The sequence below is a fragment of the Lactuca serriola genome, chromosome 2, assembly GCF_051521515.1.
Source record: "Lactuca serriola cultivar US96UC23 chromosome 2, Lser_US96UC23_V15, whole genome shotgun sequence".
Classification (NCBI taxonomy): Eukaryota; Viridiplantae; Streptophyta; class Magnoliopsida; order Asterales; family Asteraceae; genus Lactuca; species Lactuca serriola.
In genome coordinates, this window is record NC_136409.1 from 227086374 (window position 1) to 227107859 (window position 21486).

Sequence of the window (21486 nt, forward strand, 5' to 3'; positions counted from 1 at the left end):
TATTTAAAATTTTCATATTAACACAAGTTCTAATAACAAATAATCAAAATTGCTTCAAAATAATAAAGTTCTAAACCCAAATGGTTTCCGAAATCCGTCATTTTAAACATAAAATAACAACCTTCAATTGTCTTCTTCATAATCTTCGCAACAAAATGGTTTAGTAGTTACATCCAAGCTATTTCACCTCGGTAACAAATACATGTTTTTTTTTGTAAAATTTAAACAGACCCGCATGACTTCTGAAGAAGACAACTCCATGGTCTTCAACTCTCCATATCTACGAAGTTAAAAAAAAAAAAAAAAAAAAAAAAAAAAAAAAAAAAAAAAAAAAACAAGTAAAAAGGAGCATTCTATTGATTTTAAAGAAAGACGTTTGAGGGACGAATATGGAAGATTTTTTTTACCGGTATGGGAAAAAAATAATATTAAAATAAATGAAATGCTTGCAAGAGGTTGGAGATATACAAAAGCTAATAAAAACAAAAGAAAACTACACAAAACAAACAATGTACTTAACCTCAGTAACAATATGTTTTCACCACCACCATCCAAGAGCAACTAAACAATTGAATGAAGTCTTCCAACTAACAGGTAAAAAAACTCAAGGGCAGGTACAAAAGTTCAGGGGCAATTTTGTCTAAAATTGAGTATCTACAACTTGAACGGGGCAAAATAACATAAACTTGACAAGTACTAAACTAGGCAGCAAAAGTTTGCTTATTTTAGCCTCCCAAGAATCAACAATGATGTTTATCATAAACTGTAGAGGAACAAAAGCTTAGGGACAATTTGGTTAAAAAAAATAGAACACGTTATCAACATTAAAAAAAAATGTTTAGCCTCCTAAAGTTGATACTACCTTTAACTGATCTGAAGCATGACCAATAACATCTTAAATAATATTCTAACATGTTCCTTTTAATTTAAAACTAGCAAAAGAAAACAAAATACACAAGGTAATTGACTTTTTTTGGGCAAGATCGATCAAGAGGGCTAAAGACATAGCATAATCGACCTTTATCTTCCCTCTATATCGTTAAAAACTTTTGAAAATTGCTGGCAAGAGTTTAATAAACATACATTACAAGCTACCTGATTAATTCTACAAAAATATTGCAAATTAGTAGTGATTATCGATAACTTCAAGCCATTCAAAATTATAAACATATGAATTTACAAAGCAACAAATGTGGTTTAAGGCATAAATCGAAATCAAAACATATAAATTAAGATATCGTTTAGCTAATTGAAGAGATGCATATTCTGAAGTTTAATCATACCTGGTGATGATAAGAATCAGACGACACTTATAAGAATTCAATGGCTGGAGAAGTCATATGGCATCAAATCGAGGATGACGAATCGATAATCAGTTTGTGTTTACAATGGATTGAGATGATTATACGAAATAGTTCATTAGGTTTAACGATCTGCATCAGAAGAAGAACAAGGAAAAATCAAAATAAACAACAAATCAACAAGAAATCAGAAGAACAACAACAAAAAATCTGAACACAAACAGCAAAAATCCGAACAGGAAAGGTCTGTTGAAAAATCAGAACACAAACATCAAGAAATCGGAAGAGAAACAACTAAAAAAAGGCAATCGAGAAGAGGGTAGTCGTACCTGATGAGAAGATATCTTCGATAGGTACGGGTGCAGTGGCTGAAATCGTCGATCGATAGGGAGAAAAGGTTCTGATCATCGACCGTTGAAGAGAGAAGATCCATATGGAGACGCTGAAACTTGAACACATGGCAAGGAAAGGCAAGGGCATTTTGGGGAACTTTCTCAGTCAGTAGATATCTCATATCTTTCCCATCCATATCTAACTTACCAAGTCAGACATGCAAAATCTGTTTCCCAAACAAGAATAGCTGACCTAGTCAGCAAAAAACGTCTGACCGGGCCGGGTCAGACGTATATCAAACAGGACCTAAGTTTTAGTGTTTACTCTATAAGAACTAAAATTAAGATTGAATATTTATAAGGATAGAGTAACCACTCAATCAGATAATGTTTTTTTTTTTTTTTTTTTGTAAATATAGATATTGAAGTGATAAAGTTAATGGATATGATGGATTAAGTAACTATAAAAAAACAAGTTGTTTAATGTGTTTTTTTGTTTAATTATAAACCGGATATTGTATTGTTTTATATAGATATCGAAGTGATAAAGTTAATGGATATGATGGATTAAGTTTGGATTGTGATATGTTGTAACGTTTACTACTCCTTTTAGTTAACTAATTTTGGATCATAATACTGGTAAAATAATAATATATTTGATTAGATTTTTTTGTTTTTTGTTTTCATAATAAGTTTTCATATATAATTGGTAGTTTTTTTTTTCTCATAATAAGTTTTTTTGTTTTCATAAGGATATGGAAGTTTAACAAAAGGAGAATTTGTACATTGTCGTGGAAAAGTCAAAAGAATATGAAAGTTGATTATCAAAATCTTTTTTGGAAATAATTGGGTTTATTATCGTTAAAAAAAATATAAATTTAGTCACTAATGTTTTAAATCATAAAATGTTTTTATTCGTATGTTATAAACTGAATTATCACTTTTTTAAAACATATTAAATATATTTCATAATTTATATCATCTTATAGAAAAAAATTATGTAATATGATTTATTTATTTTATTTTTTTAATATAAAAATAAATATATATCTAATAATCATATAAACATTCTTAAATTTTACATATAAATTCATAAATATACATACATATAAATTCATGATATACTGTTAATAGTTTCACATATATACATCAATTTTACATATAAATTCATACATGATCAAAAAGTAAAACATATCAAACTAATCAAACTAACATGTTCTTGCAAACAATAGTTTCCATCAATTTCACAGTCAATAGTTTTTATCAATTTTACATATACATTCAAAATTCATATAATGATTAAGATATCCAGAAGTGAAACAGATCAAACTAACATGTTCTTGCCCGAAAAACGAAGCTACATCGGTGGTGATGTTTGTTCAAACTAACCCTTACACTGGGAACTTAAAAACAGAAATCAGTCGTAGTCGTAGTCATAATCGGAATCAATGGTGGTGATATGTGTTCATAAAAGAAGAAGAAGAGAAATGGGTAGAGAAAACTTACCTTGCCGGAGATACCAAGTCATAATCGAAGGTGACAGTCGACAATGGAGGTGACAGTCGGATTTGGAGCTTATACCGGCGGTGGGAGTCGGCTTTGGAGGTCAATCAGCGGTGAAGAACAGAGGCGTCAAAGGTGATGTCGCAAATCGTCATCGAAGAGACTGTTTAGCGGAGATACATTCGTAATTGGAGTTACAGAAGAAACGTCGTCTGGGTAGACGAAGCTAAACAAAAGGGGTGATCCTTTAGCGACGACATTCTGAAGGGAACTCAACGCGCCCAACCTAGGGTTTACCAACCATTGGATCGGGTGAGAATTGTAGGGCCAGGATTTGGTCCAATGTTGGTTAACGGATAAACACCAATAGCGGCGATATGTCGCCGCTAAAAGCGTCATCTCTATTGCCTTCCATAGGAACAAACCTTATCCGTTGTATCATGTTCCAAACCAAGGTCAGGATTGAAAGTGGTATGTCTCCGACGGTTCACCGGTCCATTTATTTAGCGATGACGGTGGCGTTTTAGCGGCGACACCAAGCATGGCTTGTCCAGTGTCATCGCTATAGGTCCTGTCGTCGCAAAAAACGACGTCCCTAGTACTCCCAATTCTTGTTGTGTCTATACCCAAGCTTAAAAGATGGGTTAAATTGTGAAAATGAAAGTATAAATAAATGGATAAAACCGTTAGTTGGATTTATGATGTAAAGAAGGGGGAATTAAATGCTTTATGTTTAAAAATTTGGAAACAAATAGATTCGAACCTAGGTATCTTAATAAAGGCAGAACGGCTCCACCAGTTGAGCTAAAGAAATTTTATGCTAATATTTGCATAAAATTATAATATATACTAAATAATTAACAATATAAAAGCAAAAAAAATAATAGTAATAATAATAATTGAGAATTTGAGGGTGGGTCTGGGCCACCTGGCTCTCATCTCGCTCTGTCCATGATTATTTCCATAAGCAACCACCATGAATAGGAAACCATGCCAAAACAAGTTGGCAATGATGATGGCAAAGAAAAGGACACAGCAAGAAGAAATGGAAATTAATTACAGCTTTTGCCTTTCTTTTAATTATACATATCCTTCTTCTTGCTACTCTTTGCTTTCGATCAAGCAATTGCCCAAATTTCGCTCTCTGACCGATCTTCGTATGTGTGAAGATCGGAGAAATATTCCCGCCCAAGGCTTCACATCGATCGTAGTATATCTATATAGGTAGACGCAACCAACTTATCAGTATACGCCTTTCCTCATCTCTTCTCGCGGGTTTTGTAAGACTTGTAGGGTTAATTTTATGATTTAAATGTCTTCATTGTTTCGATCAGTGGCTTTTGTTTTATATTTGTCAAGAGTAAATTGCAACTTTCCACCTCTCCGGCAAGTAAAGTTATCATTTCTACTTGGATATTTCTTTTATTTCGCAAATACTTCTCAACGTCTAATTTGTTATACATATTTGGTCCTTAGCTCCGTTAAATCGATCTAACAAAACATCCCAAACGTTCAAGTGTGATCTAAAATGTGTAGTTTTTATATTATAATTAAAGCCACTTTAAGACAAAATCACAACACCTAACCAGTTTAAAGTAATACCACAAGAAAACCACAATGGTCCATATTTGATCAAAATCACCGATTTAAACTAATAACTAGGAGGAGACGTCTAAAAGTTCAAATTGAGGTCTCCAATCGGTGATGAATAACATCAAGATGATTCATCCAACAGTAAAAAATTAAAATAAATTAAAATGCTAGAACCCTCGAATTATTTGGCTGTGGCATCCATCCCATCAAACAATAAACCTGTCTTCTCTGCTGTCATGGGCGTTTCTTTTTGCCGACTTATATTCTTTAGAGCATTAGGTGTGGGCAACAAGGTGCAACACCACCTCACATGCCACATAAGCAAGTAGGCAACAAGATACAACAAGATGTAACACCAACATTTTGAAAATAAATATTTTTATTTTTGTATTTTTTTTTTTACTATTTCGTTTTTTTTAACTTTTTTTTTGTTTTTGTTTTTTTTTCTTTTTGCGTTTTTTTAATAACTAATATATTTTTTTATAAAACATATAATTTTAAAAACAAAAAAAAAAGACATAATATTTAAAATCTAAAATCCGATTACAATTAAAAAAACATAATTTTAAACCTAAATTAATAACTAAAATAACATTGAAATCACTACTAAATACCACACAATCAACCCAAATATTTTTTTCTAATTTGTTCCTTCATTGCTTGTAGCACCGCTAGATCAGCAGGTGCTAAACCATCCTCGCTTATCCGAAGAATTAACAACTGTTGTGTCATTAGTTCCCTTTCTTTTTGCTCCCGCTTCTCCCGTGCCTGACTTTCCAGAAATTCCAAATGACGACGTTTCAACTTATTTTTTTCTTTTATTAACAAATTATGTTCATCGAATTTCGCTCTCATTTCCGCCGCATCTTTTGCTCTCGTCTCCACCTCCTCTGCATGTCTTGCAGCGCGCCTCGCTTTGTCGCGTCCGGACGGTCGTCGTGGTGGGGATATCTCTTGGATATCATCCCAGATCTCATCGTCATCGGCGTTTAGGTCGATGTTAGTCCGTGCGTCCGACACGTCGACCGAACTAGAATTGCGAGACCTTTTGGATTGAACCTCCGACGATGTAGGCGTTTTATTCCACTTTGGATCCGCTCGCAACAATTCCCATGATTTTTCAAAGTCGAAAACATGACCCATTTCAACCCGATATTGTTCCTTAGCAGCTTTGAACAAATCAAAGTCGTTGGTTCCACTTTGTTGTTGCGCCGCAATCCAGTTGTAAATACCGTTGAATTTGCTGCACCGCTTAGTTATCATACCCCATTTGCTGCTCAACATGTCGTTGTTGCGATACAGATTTTTCCTTAAAATAGCGTGAAACTTGTCGAGCACCGGCCCCAATAAGCTCCTTTTTTCATTCCATTTCCGCGAAGTTCGTCCTTTGAAGTAGCACACCAAGCCGCCGTCAAAGCGTATTCCTCCTCCGGTGTCCACCATTGTGGAACGTCTGCATTTTCAGATTCCACCGCTATTGATTTCCCTTTTGATTTTCCTTTCCCTTTCCCTTTCCTGCTACTTCCCGCTTCCACTTGAACTGTTGGTTGTGTTGTAGGCGACGGTTGATTGGTTGTTTGTTGCATCGAACCAAAAGTAGAGAAAAGATTTTGTTGTAAATTTGGGTTTTGACCAAATTGATTTTGTTGAACGTAAGGTGAGTTGGGAAATTGCAGTGGCGGTGAAGCGGGATTGAAAGCGGCACCTTGCTATGGTATTTGTGGTGAACCTTGAGACGACAAAAGGTTAAAATAATTTTCGTACCCCGCAAATCCGAGAGGCGAGATTGTATTTGGGTTTGATGATGGAGGGGGGGTGTTTGGGTTTTGCTCCATTTTTTGATTAACAAGGTGTAGAAAATATAGAGAGGATTTTAAAAAGATATATAAGGTGTAAATTAAAAAAGAGTGTGTGTGTGTGTGTATATATATATATAGGTAAAAAGATAAAAAAAAAAAAAAAAAAATTTAATTGAATTTCGACCGTTTCAAAACGGTCAAAAAAATCAACGGTAAAATCTTCGCGTTTCACTTCGTCATAACGCCCACGAGATGTCCTCGACGAGATGCAACGAGATAGGGGGCGGTGTTCCCCCCGTCATAACGTCGTCGTCGGCTGCCACGTCACCGCATCGCTTCTCGTTGATGTCCCATATCGTTTAGTCTTAGTTCTTATGGCTGGACGGAGTTGGAGCGGGAAAGGGGTGAGGGAAGCTTCCCTCACTCTTAAACACCACTCCTTGGATGAGGGAAAGAACCCGCGGGAAAGAGGTAAGGGAGGGGGTGCCGCACTCTCTCTCTCTCTCTTCATGCTATTGGACAGTTTTGTTTTTTTTTTCTTTTTATCTTTTTTAATATTTATAAAATTATATACCTACTATAAAAATAGACAAAACTACAAAATTGGTCCCTGTCGTTTGCTAAAAACTTTGGATGGGTTCCAAAAACTTTCCAACTTGCATAGTAAGTCCAAAATCAAAATTTTTCTTTGGTTTTGGTCCTAAAATAATGAAAGGACTATTCTGCCCTTATTATTCCTTTTTCACATTTTTATTTACTTATATATTTTAATAGTTAGAAAAAGAAAAAGAAAAAAGAGAACACCCTACCCCACACCAATCGACGGTACCTTCCTCCCCTCGCTCTCTCTCCCTCTCATACACACACACACTCGACTTCATCTTCTTCGTCTTCCTTCTTCACCACGCACTACATGTCCTTCATCCTCTCTCCACCATCTTCATAATTGACTTGCATCCTTCTCCATCCGTCGCCTACATCATCTTAATTCCCCTAGTGACCTAAAGTTAATATATGTGAATTTGAAGAGATCAGTCATGGCTAACCATCAAGATGAAAATCAGATTAGCCATAGTCGACCGTCTCCATCACAATTTGTCCAGACTCTTCCTCCTCTCCCTCCATCTGCCACCTATGTCATCCAGTAACTAGCAAAACCAAAAAAGATATTATAGGTCGATAATTATAAGTTTAAAAACCAAACCTAAATCTCAAAATATGTTCATTAAAAGATGTGGACTCCTGTCCTTTGGAGAAAAGCGACCGGTCGTCGGAGAAGACAGAACGATGGATAAGGGAAGAGGTGAAATAGTTGTTAGATGTAATTGGGATGCACTATGATCGAGATCCTCACCGGAAAGCAAGCGTGGAAAGACAGGGGGAGTAGAAACCCTCTGTCAAATCGGGTATTATGAGGAATCCATGGAAAGGAAGAGGGGAATGAGGGGTTTTTTCGATGGGAATGAGGGAGGTATGAAGTGCCGATGAGGGTGGGGTGAGTCGCCGGAAAAGATGAAGTTGAGGTGGGTGGTTTCGTTTAGGATGAGAGAGAGAGAGAGAGAGAGAGAGAGAGAGAGTGAAAGGGTATGTGATTCTATTTTTTCTTTTTTATAATTATCAAATGGGGTGGGATTTTATTATTTATTTTGTTAGTATTATTTAAATGCTTAAACAAATAAAAGAAGACAAAACTGCATTAATATTTATAAAATAAAAATATAAAAAATAAAAATTAAAAATTAAAAATTAAAGGGCAAAACAGTCAATTCAAGTGTTCCATGGACCAAAAATACAAATTTTTCTTAAGTTTAAGACCAAAAACCCAGAAAAACTTTGATTTTGGACCTTCTGTGCAAGCTGAAAACTTTTTGGACCCCATCCAAAAATTTTTGCAAACCACAAGGACCAAATTTACAGTTTTGTCATAAAAATATAAAAAATATATCAAAATTCATGTTTTTAATTCCCTATAAAATGAGTATAATATATGTATAAAATATATTTAAAAAAAAGTGAGGAAAGAATTTCTCACCCATTCCTTGGCTTTTAGGTGAGAGAAAGAAAAGTGAGAAAAAAATGGGTATGACCCATAAAAAATGAGGGAAGCTTCCCTCCCATACCCTCTGATCTAAGACAATACAAATAATATATAAATCAAATAACAATATATAATAATGGGTAAATGACATAAAAGTCTTTAGTAGAAATGTTTGGATTTATTTTTTTCACATATTTTAGGTTTATTAAAACAGGAGGTCAACTTTTTTTTTTTCAATTTTAACTTTTTGCGTATTTATGGTTTATTAAAACCCTTATGTTTTGCAGAAATATTCGTTTTTACTTTTTTTTCCCCTACTTCATTCGGTTTGCAAAAAGAGTAAAAATTGCAAAGCCTCTTGCTTTACTCATTGAGAGTAGAATAATTGAGTAGTAATATGTCATTTGCCCTATAATCCATATATCTATGCTAAACTTACAATCTTCTATGTCATTTTCCCTATAATAATTGAGTAGAAACTATAACTGGTTGACACATACCTCCATCCCAACCCCTGAAGCAATCGACAGAAAGAGGAAATTATGCTAAAAGAATTTGGTAAGGACAAAAGATGAACAAGAATAAGAAGAAGAAATGGGAAATTATTCAGCTTTTGCTTTTCTTTCAAACCCTTCTCCTCTTAATTTTCCCTCAAAATGTGCCCAATATTTTCTCTCTCACCAGACCAAGACCAAGTTGGGAGAAGTTTCGCCCAAAAGTTCTCATTATCAGGACAGGTTCGCTAACTTTTCTTTATCTCATTGTTGGAACTAGGCCTTTGGGATCTTGTGGATTCATAATAAACACACACACTCACACAGTAAGTTATAAACGAGAAAGAGAGACTTTAGAACACGAAACTTGTTCTGTATTTCTACTTGAATAAAACTACTCCGGAAACGATTACAAAAGAAAGTTTAAATACCAAAAACAAATAACAGATAAGCTACTTTCATGCTACTACTGCATGTGCTTCTACTAGAATGGCATCATGCCACTTTATTCTCCTAAAAACCTGGTCCTCTACAGACCAGTTCAGCTTTATTTTAAACTCTTCAAACGGCTACTTCAGAATTAATCTAACACATCTCCCCCTTAATTCTGAGCTCAACCTGCAATACTTTCAACTCCCAACATGTCTCTCATTTCCAAGAACTTCACCCATGGTAAAGCTTTTGTTAAAGGATCTGCCCTCTGTTCTTCTCCACTTACATGCTTCACTTGTATCTCCTTTCTTTCAACACATCCCCATATGAAATGGAACTTGGTGTCAATATGTTTACTCCTACCATGGAATACAGGGTTCTCCATTAAAGCTATGGCCGACTTGTTATCTACAAAGAGTTTGACTGCTTCTTCCTTCCACCCTGTCAACTCTTTTATTAAACTTCTCAACCACAGTGCTTGACATGCAGCTTCTGTTGCTGCCATAAACTCAGCTTCGCATGAAGACAGTGCCACTGTTTGCTGTTTTTGTGAAGACCATGTGACAGCATTTCCAGACAAGAAAAAAATGGTTCCTGTTGTACCCTTCCTATCATCCAAATCCGTTCCATGGTTGCTGTCACTAAAACCCACTATCTTCTTATCTCCACCTGTCTTGTATACAAGTCCAAAATCCTTTGTGCCTTTAACATACCTTAGTATTTTCTTTAAAGCATTAAGGTGACACATTTTTGGAGCTTCCATGTATCTACTCATGACACCCACAGAGTAGCTAAGATCAGGTCTAGTGTGAGTTAAATACCTTAAACTTCCAATGAGTTTTCTATAGTCTGTGGCATTTACTGGTTCACCTTCTCCATCTTTCCTTAAACTCGATCTAGGTTCCATGGGATATTTGGTGGGATTACAATCCCCCATCCCTGCCATTTGTAACACCTTTTCAGCATACCCAGCTTGACTAACAGTGATACTTCCTTCCTTTTGTGTCACTTCGATCCCTAGATAGTAGGTCAACAAACCCATGTCACTCATGTCAAACACTTTCTTCATCTGTTTCTTGAAGGTATCAATTAACCTGTTGCTTGATCCTGTTACTATCAGGTCATCCACGTACACACCAACCAATAAGTTTGTACTTGCCCTCTGAATCTTGTACACGCCATACTCTTGGGGGCAACGGGAAAAACCCATATCCTTCAGAACTTTATCTAGTCTTTCGTTCCATGCTCTTGGGGCTTGGGGAAGCCCGTAAAGAGCTTTCTTCAATCTATACACCATATGTTCCTTCCCTTTTATGACAAACCCATCTGGTTGAGTCACATACACCTCTTCATGCAATACTCCATTAAGGAAAGCAGACTTTACGTCTAAATGGTGAACATTCCAACCTTCAGTTGCTGCCAATGCTAAGATCACCCTCACCATTTCTAACCTGGCCACCGGTGCGAAAGCCTCTTCAAAGTGAACACCTTTCTTTTGCACATATCCTTTTGCAACTACCTTGGCTTTGTGTTTGACAAGTTTTCCTTCTGCATCTTTCTTTACTTTGTAAACCCATTTCAATCCGATGGGTTTGTGATCCTTAGGGAGACTAGTCAATTCCCATGTATCGTTTTTAATGATGGAATCAATCTCTTTCTTCATGGGTTCTCTCCAAACCAGATCATTTGCGGCTTCTAGGTACGTAGTGGGTTCTTCTCCTGCAAACATAAGTTCTTCATCTTCATCTTCTAACTGAGTACATCGATTAATCACATCACTCAGTTTTCGAAAACCCCTAACTGGTGTATCATCATATGTCGATCTGTTTGGTCTTGGATCAGATGACATGGATGTTGTATTAGATCCCTGGGGCGTTGGTGTGTTTGAAGCATAGTTATCTTGAGAAATGGGCGTCTGTGGTGGTGTTGAGTTCAACGAATCGTAATGAAGACTAGGGCTTTCATCTCCATCTTGGGCTTCTGCATCCTGGGCTTGCACATGGTTCTCTCCGTCTTCAACATATGGGATTTCATTTGGAAACCTGACCCAATCTTGACCAAACACATGGGTTTCATCTTGATTCCCAGCCCATTTCCACTTCGTGGCTTCATCAAAAACAACATCTCTAGCTACATACTTTCTCTTTTCACTTGGACTGTATAGTCTAAAGGCCTTACTCCCAGGTTCATTGCCGAGATACACAAGAGCAATGCTACGATCACTTAACTTGGAGAGTTTATTTGCTGGTCTTTTGCGTGGGCCACACACCCGAAAACCCTAAAGTGATCCAACGTTGGTTTCTTCCCATGCAGAGCCTCATATGGGGTTTTATTCTTCACCCCTTTCGTTGGAACCCGGTTCAAAATCTGAACAGAATGGCGCACTGCCTCTCCCCAAAACATCTCCGGTACCTCCATTGCCTTTAACAGCGACCTTGTGGCTCCAAGAATGCTTCGATTACGCCGCTCCACTACTCCATTTTGCTGAGGGGAGTATGGAGCGGTCAATTGTCGCCTTATACCTTTCTTGTTGCAATATTCCATGAATTCTTTTGACACGAATTCACCTCCACGATCTGTACGTAGACCCTTCAACTTGTACCGGGTTTCACTTTCCACTTGAACTTTGAAATTCTTGAAGGCTTCAAATGCTTCATCCTTTTGTCTTAACATAAATACCCACATATACCTGCTGTAATCATCTACTAGAAGTAGAAAGTATTTGTTACCTGCTATCGTCTGTGGTGATATTGGGCCACAAAGATCAGCATGCACAAGCTCTAATGGAGTGCTTGCTTGCCATTGAGACTCTTGTGGGAATGACTGTCGGGTTTGCTTGCCTACAAGGCACCCTTCACAGACTTGTGCTGGGTGCTTTATTTTTGGAACTCCACGTACCATCTCTTTTTCTACCATGGATTCTAGTAGACGGAAATTGACATGTGCTAGGCGTGCATGCCAAAGCCAAGCATTATCATCTAGTTTCGCATGAAGGCAAACGGGTTGGGTTGTGTGCAACACGATCTTGTACAGGCGATTGTATGAACGATGTACCTTCATCACGAGTCTCTCATATTTGTCATGCATCTTGAGAAAATTTTCTTTCATTTGGATGTCATATCCTTCTTCCGTCATCTGGCCCAAACTAAGAATGTTACTACGGAGAGCTGGAATGTAGTAAACATCTGCAATGATCAATTGTTCTTTGTTCTTGCAATTAAGTAACATCGTCCCTTTTCCTTTTATCTGGACTTTGGATCCATCTCCGAACCGCACCTGACCCGTGATGTTTTCATCTAGCTCCGCAAAGTAGCTCAGCTACCCTATCATATGGTTGTTGGCACCATTGTCTAGGTACCATGTATCCCTCTTGTTTCCGTGGTTGCCCGGAAATACTTTATCTTCGTTTAACAGTACCACATCTTCTTCTCTTTCTCCACACACTGTCAGTAACAGGGTTGTCTCATCTTCTTGTGCTTGAGTGAGATTCACATTGCCTTCTGTACGTTTTGGTTTAGGGCATTCTGATGCAAAATGACCAAAATCATCACAGTTAAAGCACTTGATGTGTTTCTTGTCTCGATTCTTCCAACGGTCTTGGTTGTTATCTCGTGACGGGTTGCCACCCCGGCCACCTCTGCCTCGCTAACTGCCTCTTCCTCGACCTCCATTTCTACCCCCTCGATCGTTTTGCGACGAGCCTCGACCTCTTCCTCCTGAGTTCTTTCCGGGAGTTTTCTGACCATTTTGTCCCTCTGATCGAGTCAGCATCAGACTTGCTTCTGTGGTTGCATTATCGGATCGAAGCTTCAAGCGGGATTCATAAGCTTTGAGTCTTCCAATGGCCTCTTCGAACGGCATGTCGTCTACATCGGCATATTGCTCAATGGAGGCAACGAGTTGCAGGTATTTGTCTGGGACAGAATCAAGTAGTTTTCTAACCAACACTCCATTGGCTAGGCTCTCACCAAGGCTTACATAACTGGAGCTTATCCTACTTATTTTCCCTGCAAATTCATCGATCGTTTCTCCTTCCTTCATTCTTAAAGAATCAAACTCACTCTTGAGTGCATGCTTTCTTGCCTTCTGAACCCGATCGGCACCCAAGTAACGAGTTTTCAACGAATCCCATACTTCTTTTGTCGTCTTCTTCTGCGCAACTTGAAGAATCACATCATCAGGTAACGCCTGGAATATGAATGCTCGAGCCTTCTTACTTTTCTTTTCATCAACAGCCGCCCCAACTCGGTGCTCGATGGATTCCCATACTCCCTGGGCATCCATTATCGCCTCCATCTTTATTGCCCATGTTGTGTAGTTCGTGGGTGACAGCATCGGGTATTGGAGTGGTACACCTCCATTCCCGTTCTCTTTTGATTGTATGAGTGCCATTAGTAAAGCTCACACCAAGCTCTGATTGTGAACCCGAAAGCGCTCTGATACCAACTGTTGGAACTGGGCCTTTGGGATCTTGTGGATTCACAATAAACACACACACTCACACAGTAACTTATAAACGAGAAAGAGAGAGTTTAGAACACGAAACTTGTTCTGTATTTCTACTTGAATAAAACTACTCCGGAAACGATTACAAAAGAAAGTTTAAATACCAAAAACAAATAACAGATAAGCTACTTTCATGCTACTACTGCATGTGCTTCTACTAGAATGGCATCATGCCACTTTATTCTCCTAAAGACCTGGTCCTCTACAGACCAGCTCAACTTTATTTTAAACTCTTCAAACGGCTACTTCAGAATTAATCTAACACTCATTTCATATCGTAGTATAGTATGTATCTTGATGCAATTAAGGATCATCCTTTTCGTACTCCCAGTATTTGTAAGAGAAGGGTTTTAATTAAGGTTTTAGTTTCTTCGTTTCGGTGGTTTTTGTTTAGTATTTGTTAGAGTAATTTACAACTTTCCTCCTTGGTATGTAGAGTTGTGATTTTCCTTCCAGATGTTTCTTTTACTTCCCAAAGGGTCCCCGAATTGTAAATCCGTTGCACCTTTGGTCCCTAGCTTGGACGGCGCTAAACAAGATCCGTTAAATCTACAAAAATCGACTAACTTGCCTCATCAAACCCTCAAAGAATTGCGATCTCACACCCAAGCTCCGACAATCATATGCTTTTCAAGTCTCTAACCTTCTGTACCAGTCGATCTAACACCCAAAAAATTGGGAGCTTTTTTATTTTATTTTAGATTGTTTTTTTTGATGAAGTTTAAGATGAAGGGGATTGAAGAATTGTTTAGGGTTTTCATTAAAAAAGACGACAAGTATGCAGTGAAAAAACTAGGTTATGGGTAAATGAAATGTACAATATCCTTCCTAATTTGTTACACATTAATGAGATAACATGATCGACAACATCAGAAGATAATCGGTTATGAAATCATGATATTTGCTAAAAGTAAGTAAGTATATATGAGTTACTAGCTAATTATGTGATGTACGTTCTGACTTCTGATCGATACAGGTTGCATGCAATGAAGATGATGAGTCTTTTTATCTCAGCAGTCTGTACGGTGTTGAACTTTCTAGGCCTCCAATTTTGGACAGAACTTTCTAATGTGAAACTAAATTCAGACGGTTTGATCATGGGTGAACATTATGTGCACTTTTGTGTTGCCAAATGTGCAGTGGAAAATCCATATATCACTACTGCTTTGGTGCTCAACTTTATCCTCAACGTTTATATACTCATCTTTATATCTCTTAAGGTTAGGTACTATATATTCTTCGGCTTAATTTTCTAGTAGTGCTTATTACGTTTATGTTTGGTTCCTTAAATATTGTATCTTGATATTTTTGATGATATATTTCTTGGAAATTGGTGGAGAAAATGATATTATATGTTCTTTGCAAGGTATAGAGGCACTAGCTAGTAATGTCTTGTGTGATGCAAATTACTATATATGTCTGTATGAATTAATTAATGATGCATGCATGTATACATTAATTTGATTTACAATCATGATCATATTGATGATGACTATATGTTCAATTTTGCAGGGAGCATCTCTTGTGGTGGTAGTCCCACTAACTCTAATTCATGGAGCATTGTGGTCAACATGGTTGACCGTAGCATGCACTTTGAAGGTATATATATTATAAAATGTGCATTATTAATCATCGATCTGAAGAAAATTGGGAAGTTTTATATATATGGCTTTAATTTACTTTTCATTTTTTTTTTATATATAGATGTTTGAAGCTCTAGCCAGGGAACGGCTGGAACGGTTGAATGCATCATCATCTCGTTCTAGTGCAAGACTTTGGAATTACTTGGGTCATTATTCTGTTTTATTGGTGGTTTTCACTGTCGACGCAATTTGGTATTCACTTTTTTTTTTATAAATCTTAACGACTTTCTGATTTCGGTTTACACGGGTCTTTTTCTATGGCTTTACATATTTGAGGATTCAGGTTATCATTTTTTATTTAAAAAAAAACTTTTTTGTAGGATTACAATGTGTGCACTGATGTACAAAAAAATACCATGGCCCGTGTTATTGTTATTATTCTTTGAGCCTCTTAGTATTGCTTTCAAAACATTAAAGGTAATACATAAATACATACACTGACCTATATATGCATTGCCTATAAATATAATCCCATTCGGAATTATAGAATTTTTGTTTCCTATTATATACTATATATCTGTTAGTTTTCATAACGTGCCTGATAAAGTTTTTGGTCTACATCGATCGTTTTGGTTTAATTTAGGGCATTTTGGTTCATGGATTTCAATTGCTTGATATATTGCTTCACCACTCAGCACGCAACATAACAAATAATTCAAAAATATCAAAACTTTTGGTTTTGGATACGTCAGCAGCAGCAACAGGAGGCAAGACTCTGCTTTTTGTTATCCTACTTATTTTTATTAATTTCCTTCATTTGCTAATTCTAGAGATGACGTTTAATTATGTGCAGATTCACAATTGAAATGGGAACAGAAGCGTGTTATATTACGGAATGTATGCTTTTTCCTAGATATTATAACGTGGTTGATGGCTTTTGGGCATTATGTGTATGCATGGAGGCTTAAAGGCAAGGCATACCTTATGCTTAACCTATGTAAGTTCGTTCATATATATGTTCTAATTCTTCTACTCTCAAATGTTTTTATTTTGTGAATTTATCCTTCCTTAATTGATCTGCCAAAGACAAAAATAGCAAGCTACATTTGCTTACAAGAATGTATATCGTATGCAGCGTTTATGGATATCATTTCAGTGCATGGTTTATTGAGTTAAGAATGGCTTAGAGAACCCTTCATTAGGAACTTAGTGGATGGAGAGCTTGTGTATAAGTTCATTAGGATTTAATCATCATCTAATTATGTTTGTAAGTTTATTTATCGTTGTTTATCACCTGGGGTTTGGTGACTATATTATATCACCGGTTGTGGACATTTAGTTTGTGGTCATGTGAGTTGCTTTGGATTTGACATGTGATTAAGTTGTTCAATTAGGTTTTCTTTTCTTTTGATCATGCATATCTATCCGTTTATATAATTCTTTATTGTTTCAATCCCATTTATAGTTCATAGTTAATTTTATCTTGCAATAAGGACTGAAAAAGGCTTTTGTAACAAGAACAGTTTTTTAAATACTGCATGATTTGAAATGGTAGTCAAACCCCCCAAGAATACCACTGAACCTCTTTGAGAAGTGTTATCCAACACTTGGTGTGCCATCTTCCAAACACAATATCTCTTTGTGGAGGGACCTCATTTTGAATTCGAATCAGCAAAAAATTTGTAATTCAATAAAACAAAACGGATTGTACCTTCTTTGTTATTTAAACTCGAAACTGAAAATTTTCCGAAAAAAAAAAAAAAAAAAGAAGCGCACCCCACTGATGTGAAATTTAAATTCTGAAAATTATGCCTTATCTTTATCAAATCCTTTGTGAAAACCCAAACCCGTTTTCTTCGCCCTTGATTGATCCTTTGTGAAAATTAATTCTGCCTACAGTTGTGATCAATTTCTGAAAATTTGAACTGAAGCCGAAACCCAAAACAATGGGTTCAGTTTATTGGTTTTCGGGTTGGTTTCGGTTTTATACTTTAAACCAAATCTCAAACTAATTTCTTAATCTACTTCAACTCATTAATTATTATTCCTTCCGTCCCAAATTGATAGTCCATTTTTGAGGCTACCGAGTTTCGAACTAGCGTCATCTCCTTCGATAGCCCAACACGTTAACCACAAGAGCACGCTTCAGCTTGTGTTTATAGCCCAAGGACAACGTGTGTGTGTGTGTGTGTATATATGTAACTCACAGAATACATATGAGATATGTAATTCGGTTCGGTTCGGTTTCTTTCGGTTTTACCAAACCCAAAAACCAAACCTAAATCGGAATTTTCGGTTTTTGAAAATTCTAAACCCAAACCGTCAGTTTATGCTTCAATTTTGGTTTTTCAGTTTTAGTTTTTGATATCACTTGTTACTTGTTAGGCACAACGGAAGCATTAAACGATAATTAGGAAGAAATTTAGAAGAAATCAACAAAGAATGAACAAAAAGGATTTATCTGATTTTTTTGTGATATATGCCGTAGAAACATAGACAAATGAAAGAACTCAGAAAACCATGGTTTTGAAAACTTGATAGGAGTGGTTGGTTCTAACGGCCGAACCGAAACCGGTTTGGACACCGGTTTTTTCAAGCCCCAAAACCCTTGTTTTTGAACCAATGTAAATCGGACGGTTCATATTACAATATTACTATTACTATTATTATGATTATTAGAAAAAAAAATTATAAATAAATGTAAGATGCTATGATAAACAAATCATCCGAAGCATGAGGTCATTTTTCTTGCACAAAAGACTACACCCACTTAAAAAAAAGTAAAGGACATTATTAGTACAAACCGATACAATTAAAATTAAATCGGACATGTTATCTTCATCTTGTGTATTGTCCATATTAAAACTATAAATTTTGGATTGCATGATTGCCTACCTTTAGAGCTCTTAACCTATTAATGATAAAATCATGAATCATGATGCTTCCCCTCGACGAGGAACCAATAGTATTATATAGTTTGCACTAAAGATATTGAAATATGATGACTGAAGATAAGTCATTTGGTTATACTCTCATTTTCTTTCCAACTTGAAAAAAGCAAATAAAATAATAACGTTCTTCTTTTTTTTCATTTCTTTTCGTTTTGGTCCTTTTTCTTAAGAAAAACTCGAGATCACCATGTTAAATATGGAAAACATGATTTAAAGGAGAAAATAAAGTTAGCCAAAAGTTTCCTCAAATTGATATCACTGTTTCCAATTTTATGTATGAGTAAATTACATGAATCGTCTATTGTTTAGGTGTAAAAAAAAACAAGTTAAATTCTTATTTTTTAAAATTAACTCAGACTATCCTTTAATATTTTAAAACTTGCAAGATTCGTCCTTCGATGGTTTAAATTTGCACATTGTATCCTTTACCAACCATAAAATGAATATATTGCCCTTAATATTTTTTTTTTAATTTAATTATAAGTTATTATATATTAAACAAAATTAAATACCCCAACCCACCCACCCTCCACATTCCCTTTCCCCTTTCCTTTTACCTTTCCTGTTTACAAGTCACCGAACCCCACCAACACTTCACCAGCTTAATCTTCCTCCGACGAACATCACCTCACCGAATTCAACTTCCTCCGGTGAGCATCAAGAAACCACTTATCTCCTTTCCGAAAGACTGAACCCCACCAAACACCCTAAACGAAGAATTGACTATCTCCCTCTCTTTCAATGAAGAACTGTCGGACTCTTTCTTCCTTCTCTGTTCAAATCAGAGATGGAGGCGGCCATTGTCTCCGACGACATGGTTACAGAAGGTTACATGCTACAGTAGGTTGCGGAACGCTAGTCTCTTTCTCTCTTTTCTATTTGAATAGGAACTAAGTGCAAATTCATTTCACGACCAAGTGCACCTGATCGATTCCCTCATATGATCGAGTGCTTAGGGTTTTAATAACTTTTTAGATACATCTTTTATCGATTCCCAGAAATTAAACTCACAAAGATGAAAGGGTGGTTTCTAGAGGTCCGATTCTACATGTTTGGGGATTTCAGCATCGATCTCATCATTGATTTTGATTTCAGAACTTCTGGTGTGGATCTCAGCATCAATTTTGATCTATGGTCCGAATTTAGTTACAGATTGTGACCTAAAGATGATTGGGTGGTGTCAGAATAGGTATATGATGGTATTGTCAGAATAGGTAGAAGGTGGTGTTGATGAAATAAGATGGAAACAAAGGGTGAAGGGAAGGAGAGTTGGTGAGTTGGTGAGTTCGAAGTTCCACAATCGGGTGGTGATAGGTGGTGGTGTCGGAGGAGCTGGTTGTGATAAATGGGTGGTGTCAAAGGGAGGGTGGGGATATTTGTTTTATTTTTATTTTTTTAATTCAAAACTGATAAAGAAATAAAAGAAAATGAAAAAAAGAAATTATTAAGGGCAAAATAATCATTTCAAGTCAATATTGATGAAGCGTGTAAGTTTAAAACAAACAAACGAGGGATGATCTGACTTAATTTTTGAATATAGGGATTAAACTTGTGTTTTGGCACTTGCATGAGGGATAATTTGTGTAATTTACTCTAAGCTAATGATACTTGTATAAACATCATTTATTCAAGTCGAAGTTCAAAAAACTCAAAATCATACAAAATTGATTTAGGTTTGATTTTTGTGATTTAGTTACGAAGGTCGAGATGAAAAGGTAATAATATAATTATTATTTCGTATTGACTAAACAATTAGATGTAGAAGTAACAAAAATTATTCAAAAAATTTGTTGTTAGGAACTATTCTATCTAAATAATATTTATGGCTTTTGTTATATCACAATAACGAATTATCTATTACTAGTAAATAGCAAACTGTAAAACAATAACATCTTGTTAATTTGTAATATCTTCATGTGCCTTTTTAAAAGAAAATGAGTATCTAAGGAGTTGGTCTCCTAGTTTATTCGGATTCTTCTTGTATTTAAGAACTTGATGTACTGAATGAGAATAAATTTACAAAACATCAGTTTTTTCATGGTATCAGAGCAAGTCATGAACCTGCAGTAACCGGAGATGGCAGGAGATAAAACGGAGTCATCAAAAGATGGAGAAGGAGAAGTCATCGACACCAACTCCCCTTACTACATCCACTCCTCTGAATACCTAAGACAAATGCATGTGAATGACGTCTTGACGGATGGAAACTACAACGATTGGGCACAAGAGATGAAGAATTTCCTGTTCGCAAAGAATAAGATCGGCTTCATCGATGGAACCATTGAAAAACCTGAAGAGAAATCACCAAACCACATGATGTGGATGCGATGTGATGCTATGATAAAGGGTTAGCTAACAACCGCGATAGAGAAGGATATAAGATTCAGCGTTAAGTATGCCAACACAGCTATGGACATCTGGAACAATCTTGAGGAGAGGTTCGAAAAGGAAAGTGCATCGCGGGCCTATGAGCTGAAACAATCGCTCACAACAACTCGTCAAGATGGGGGCATTTGTATCGAGTTACTACACCAAATTACGTGCTATTTAGGATGAAACCCAATCGGCATCACCTACACCTCGTTGCACTTGTACCAATTGCAAGTGCGGCATTAGGAGAAGATCGAAAGAAGCCAAGGACAAAGAGAGTCTATACTAGTTTCTAATGGGGTTTGGATAGTGAATACTTAACCATCAAAACCAAATTCTTTCCATGAAACCAACACCAAACTTGGGAGTTGCGTATCATCTTGTTGCAGAAGATGAACAACAGAGAACCATCTCGGCTGTTAAAAGGCCAGATGTCGAAGCTGCAGCATTCCAGATCTCCGTCCAAAATCGTATGGTTGTGGACCATAAACAGCCTAAAAATAAACCAATGCAAAGGGATGGTAAGTGAGAGGAAACGAAGAAACTGATTAATGCAGCTTTTGTGGAAAAAAATGTCACGGTAA

The 21486-nt window shown here is 36.4% G+C and overlaps 1 protein-coding gene and 1 long non-coding RNA gene across 2 annotated transcripts; one reads left to right on the plus strand and one right to left on the minus strand.

Moving 5' to 3' along the window:
- Positions 1-27: 27 nt before the first annotated feature.
- Positions 28-1754, minus strand: LOC145090844 (uncharacterized). The gene is made up of 3 exons (XR_013701782.1): positions 1631-1754; positions 1284-1433; positions 28-280 (listed from the first exon to the last, which is right to left on the minus strand). It is a non-coding gene; the product is annotated as an uncharacterized LOC145090844 (long non-coding RNA).
- A 7196-nt stretch (positions 1755-8950) lies between these two features.
- Positions 8951-16993, plus strand: LOC145090845 (E3 ubiquitin protein ligase RIN2-like). Its single transcript, XM_079028902.1, has 8 exons — positions 8951-9303; positions 14975-15218; positions 15511-15597; positions 15703-15833; positions 15962-16058; positions 16225-16348; positions 16435-16578; positions 16717-16993. Exons 1-8 carry the CDS (start codon positions 9161-9163, stop codon positions 16755-16757), a joined length of 1011 nt encoding a protein of 336 aa, XP_078885028.1. The 5' UTR covers positions 8951-9160; the 3' UTR covers positions 16758-16993.
- The last annotated feature ends 4493 nt before the right edge of the window (positions 16994-21486 follow it).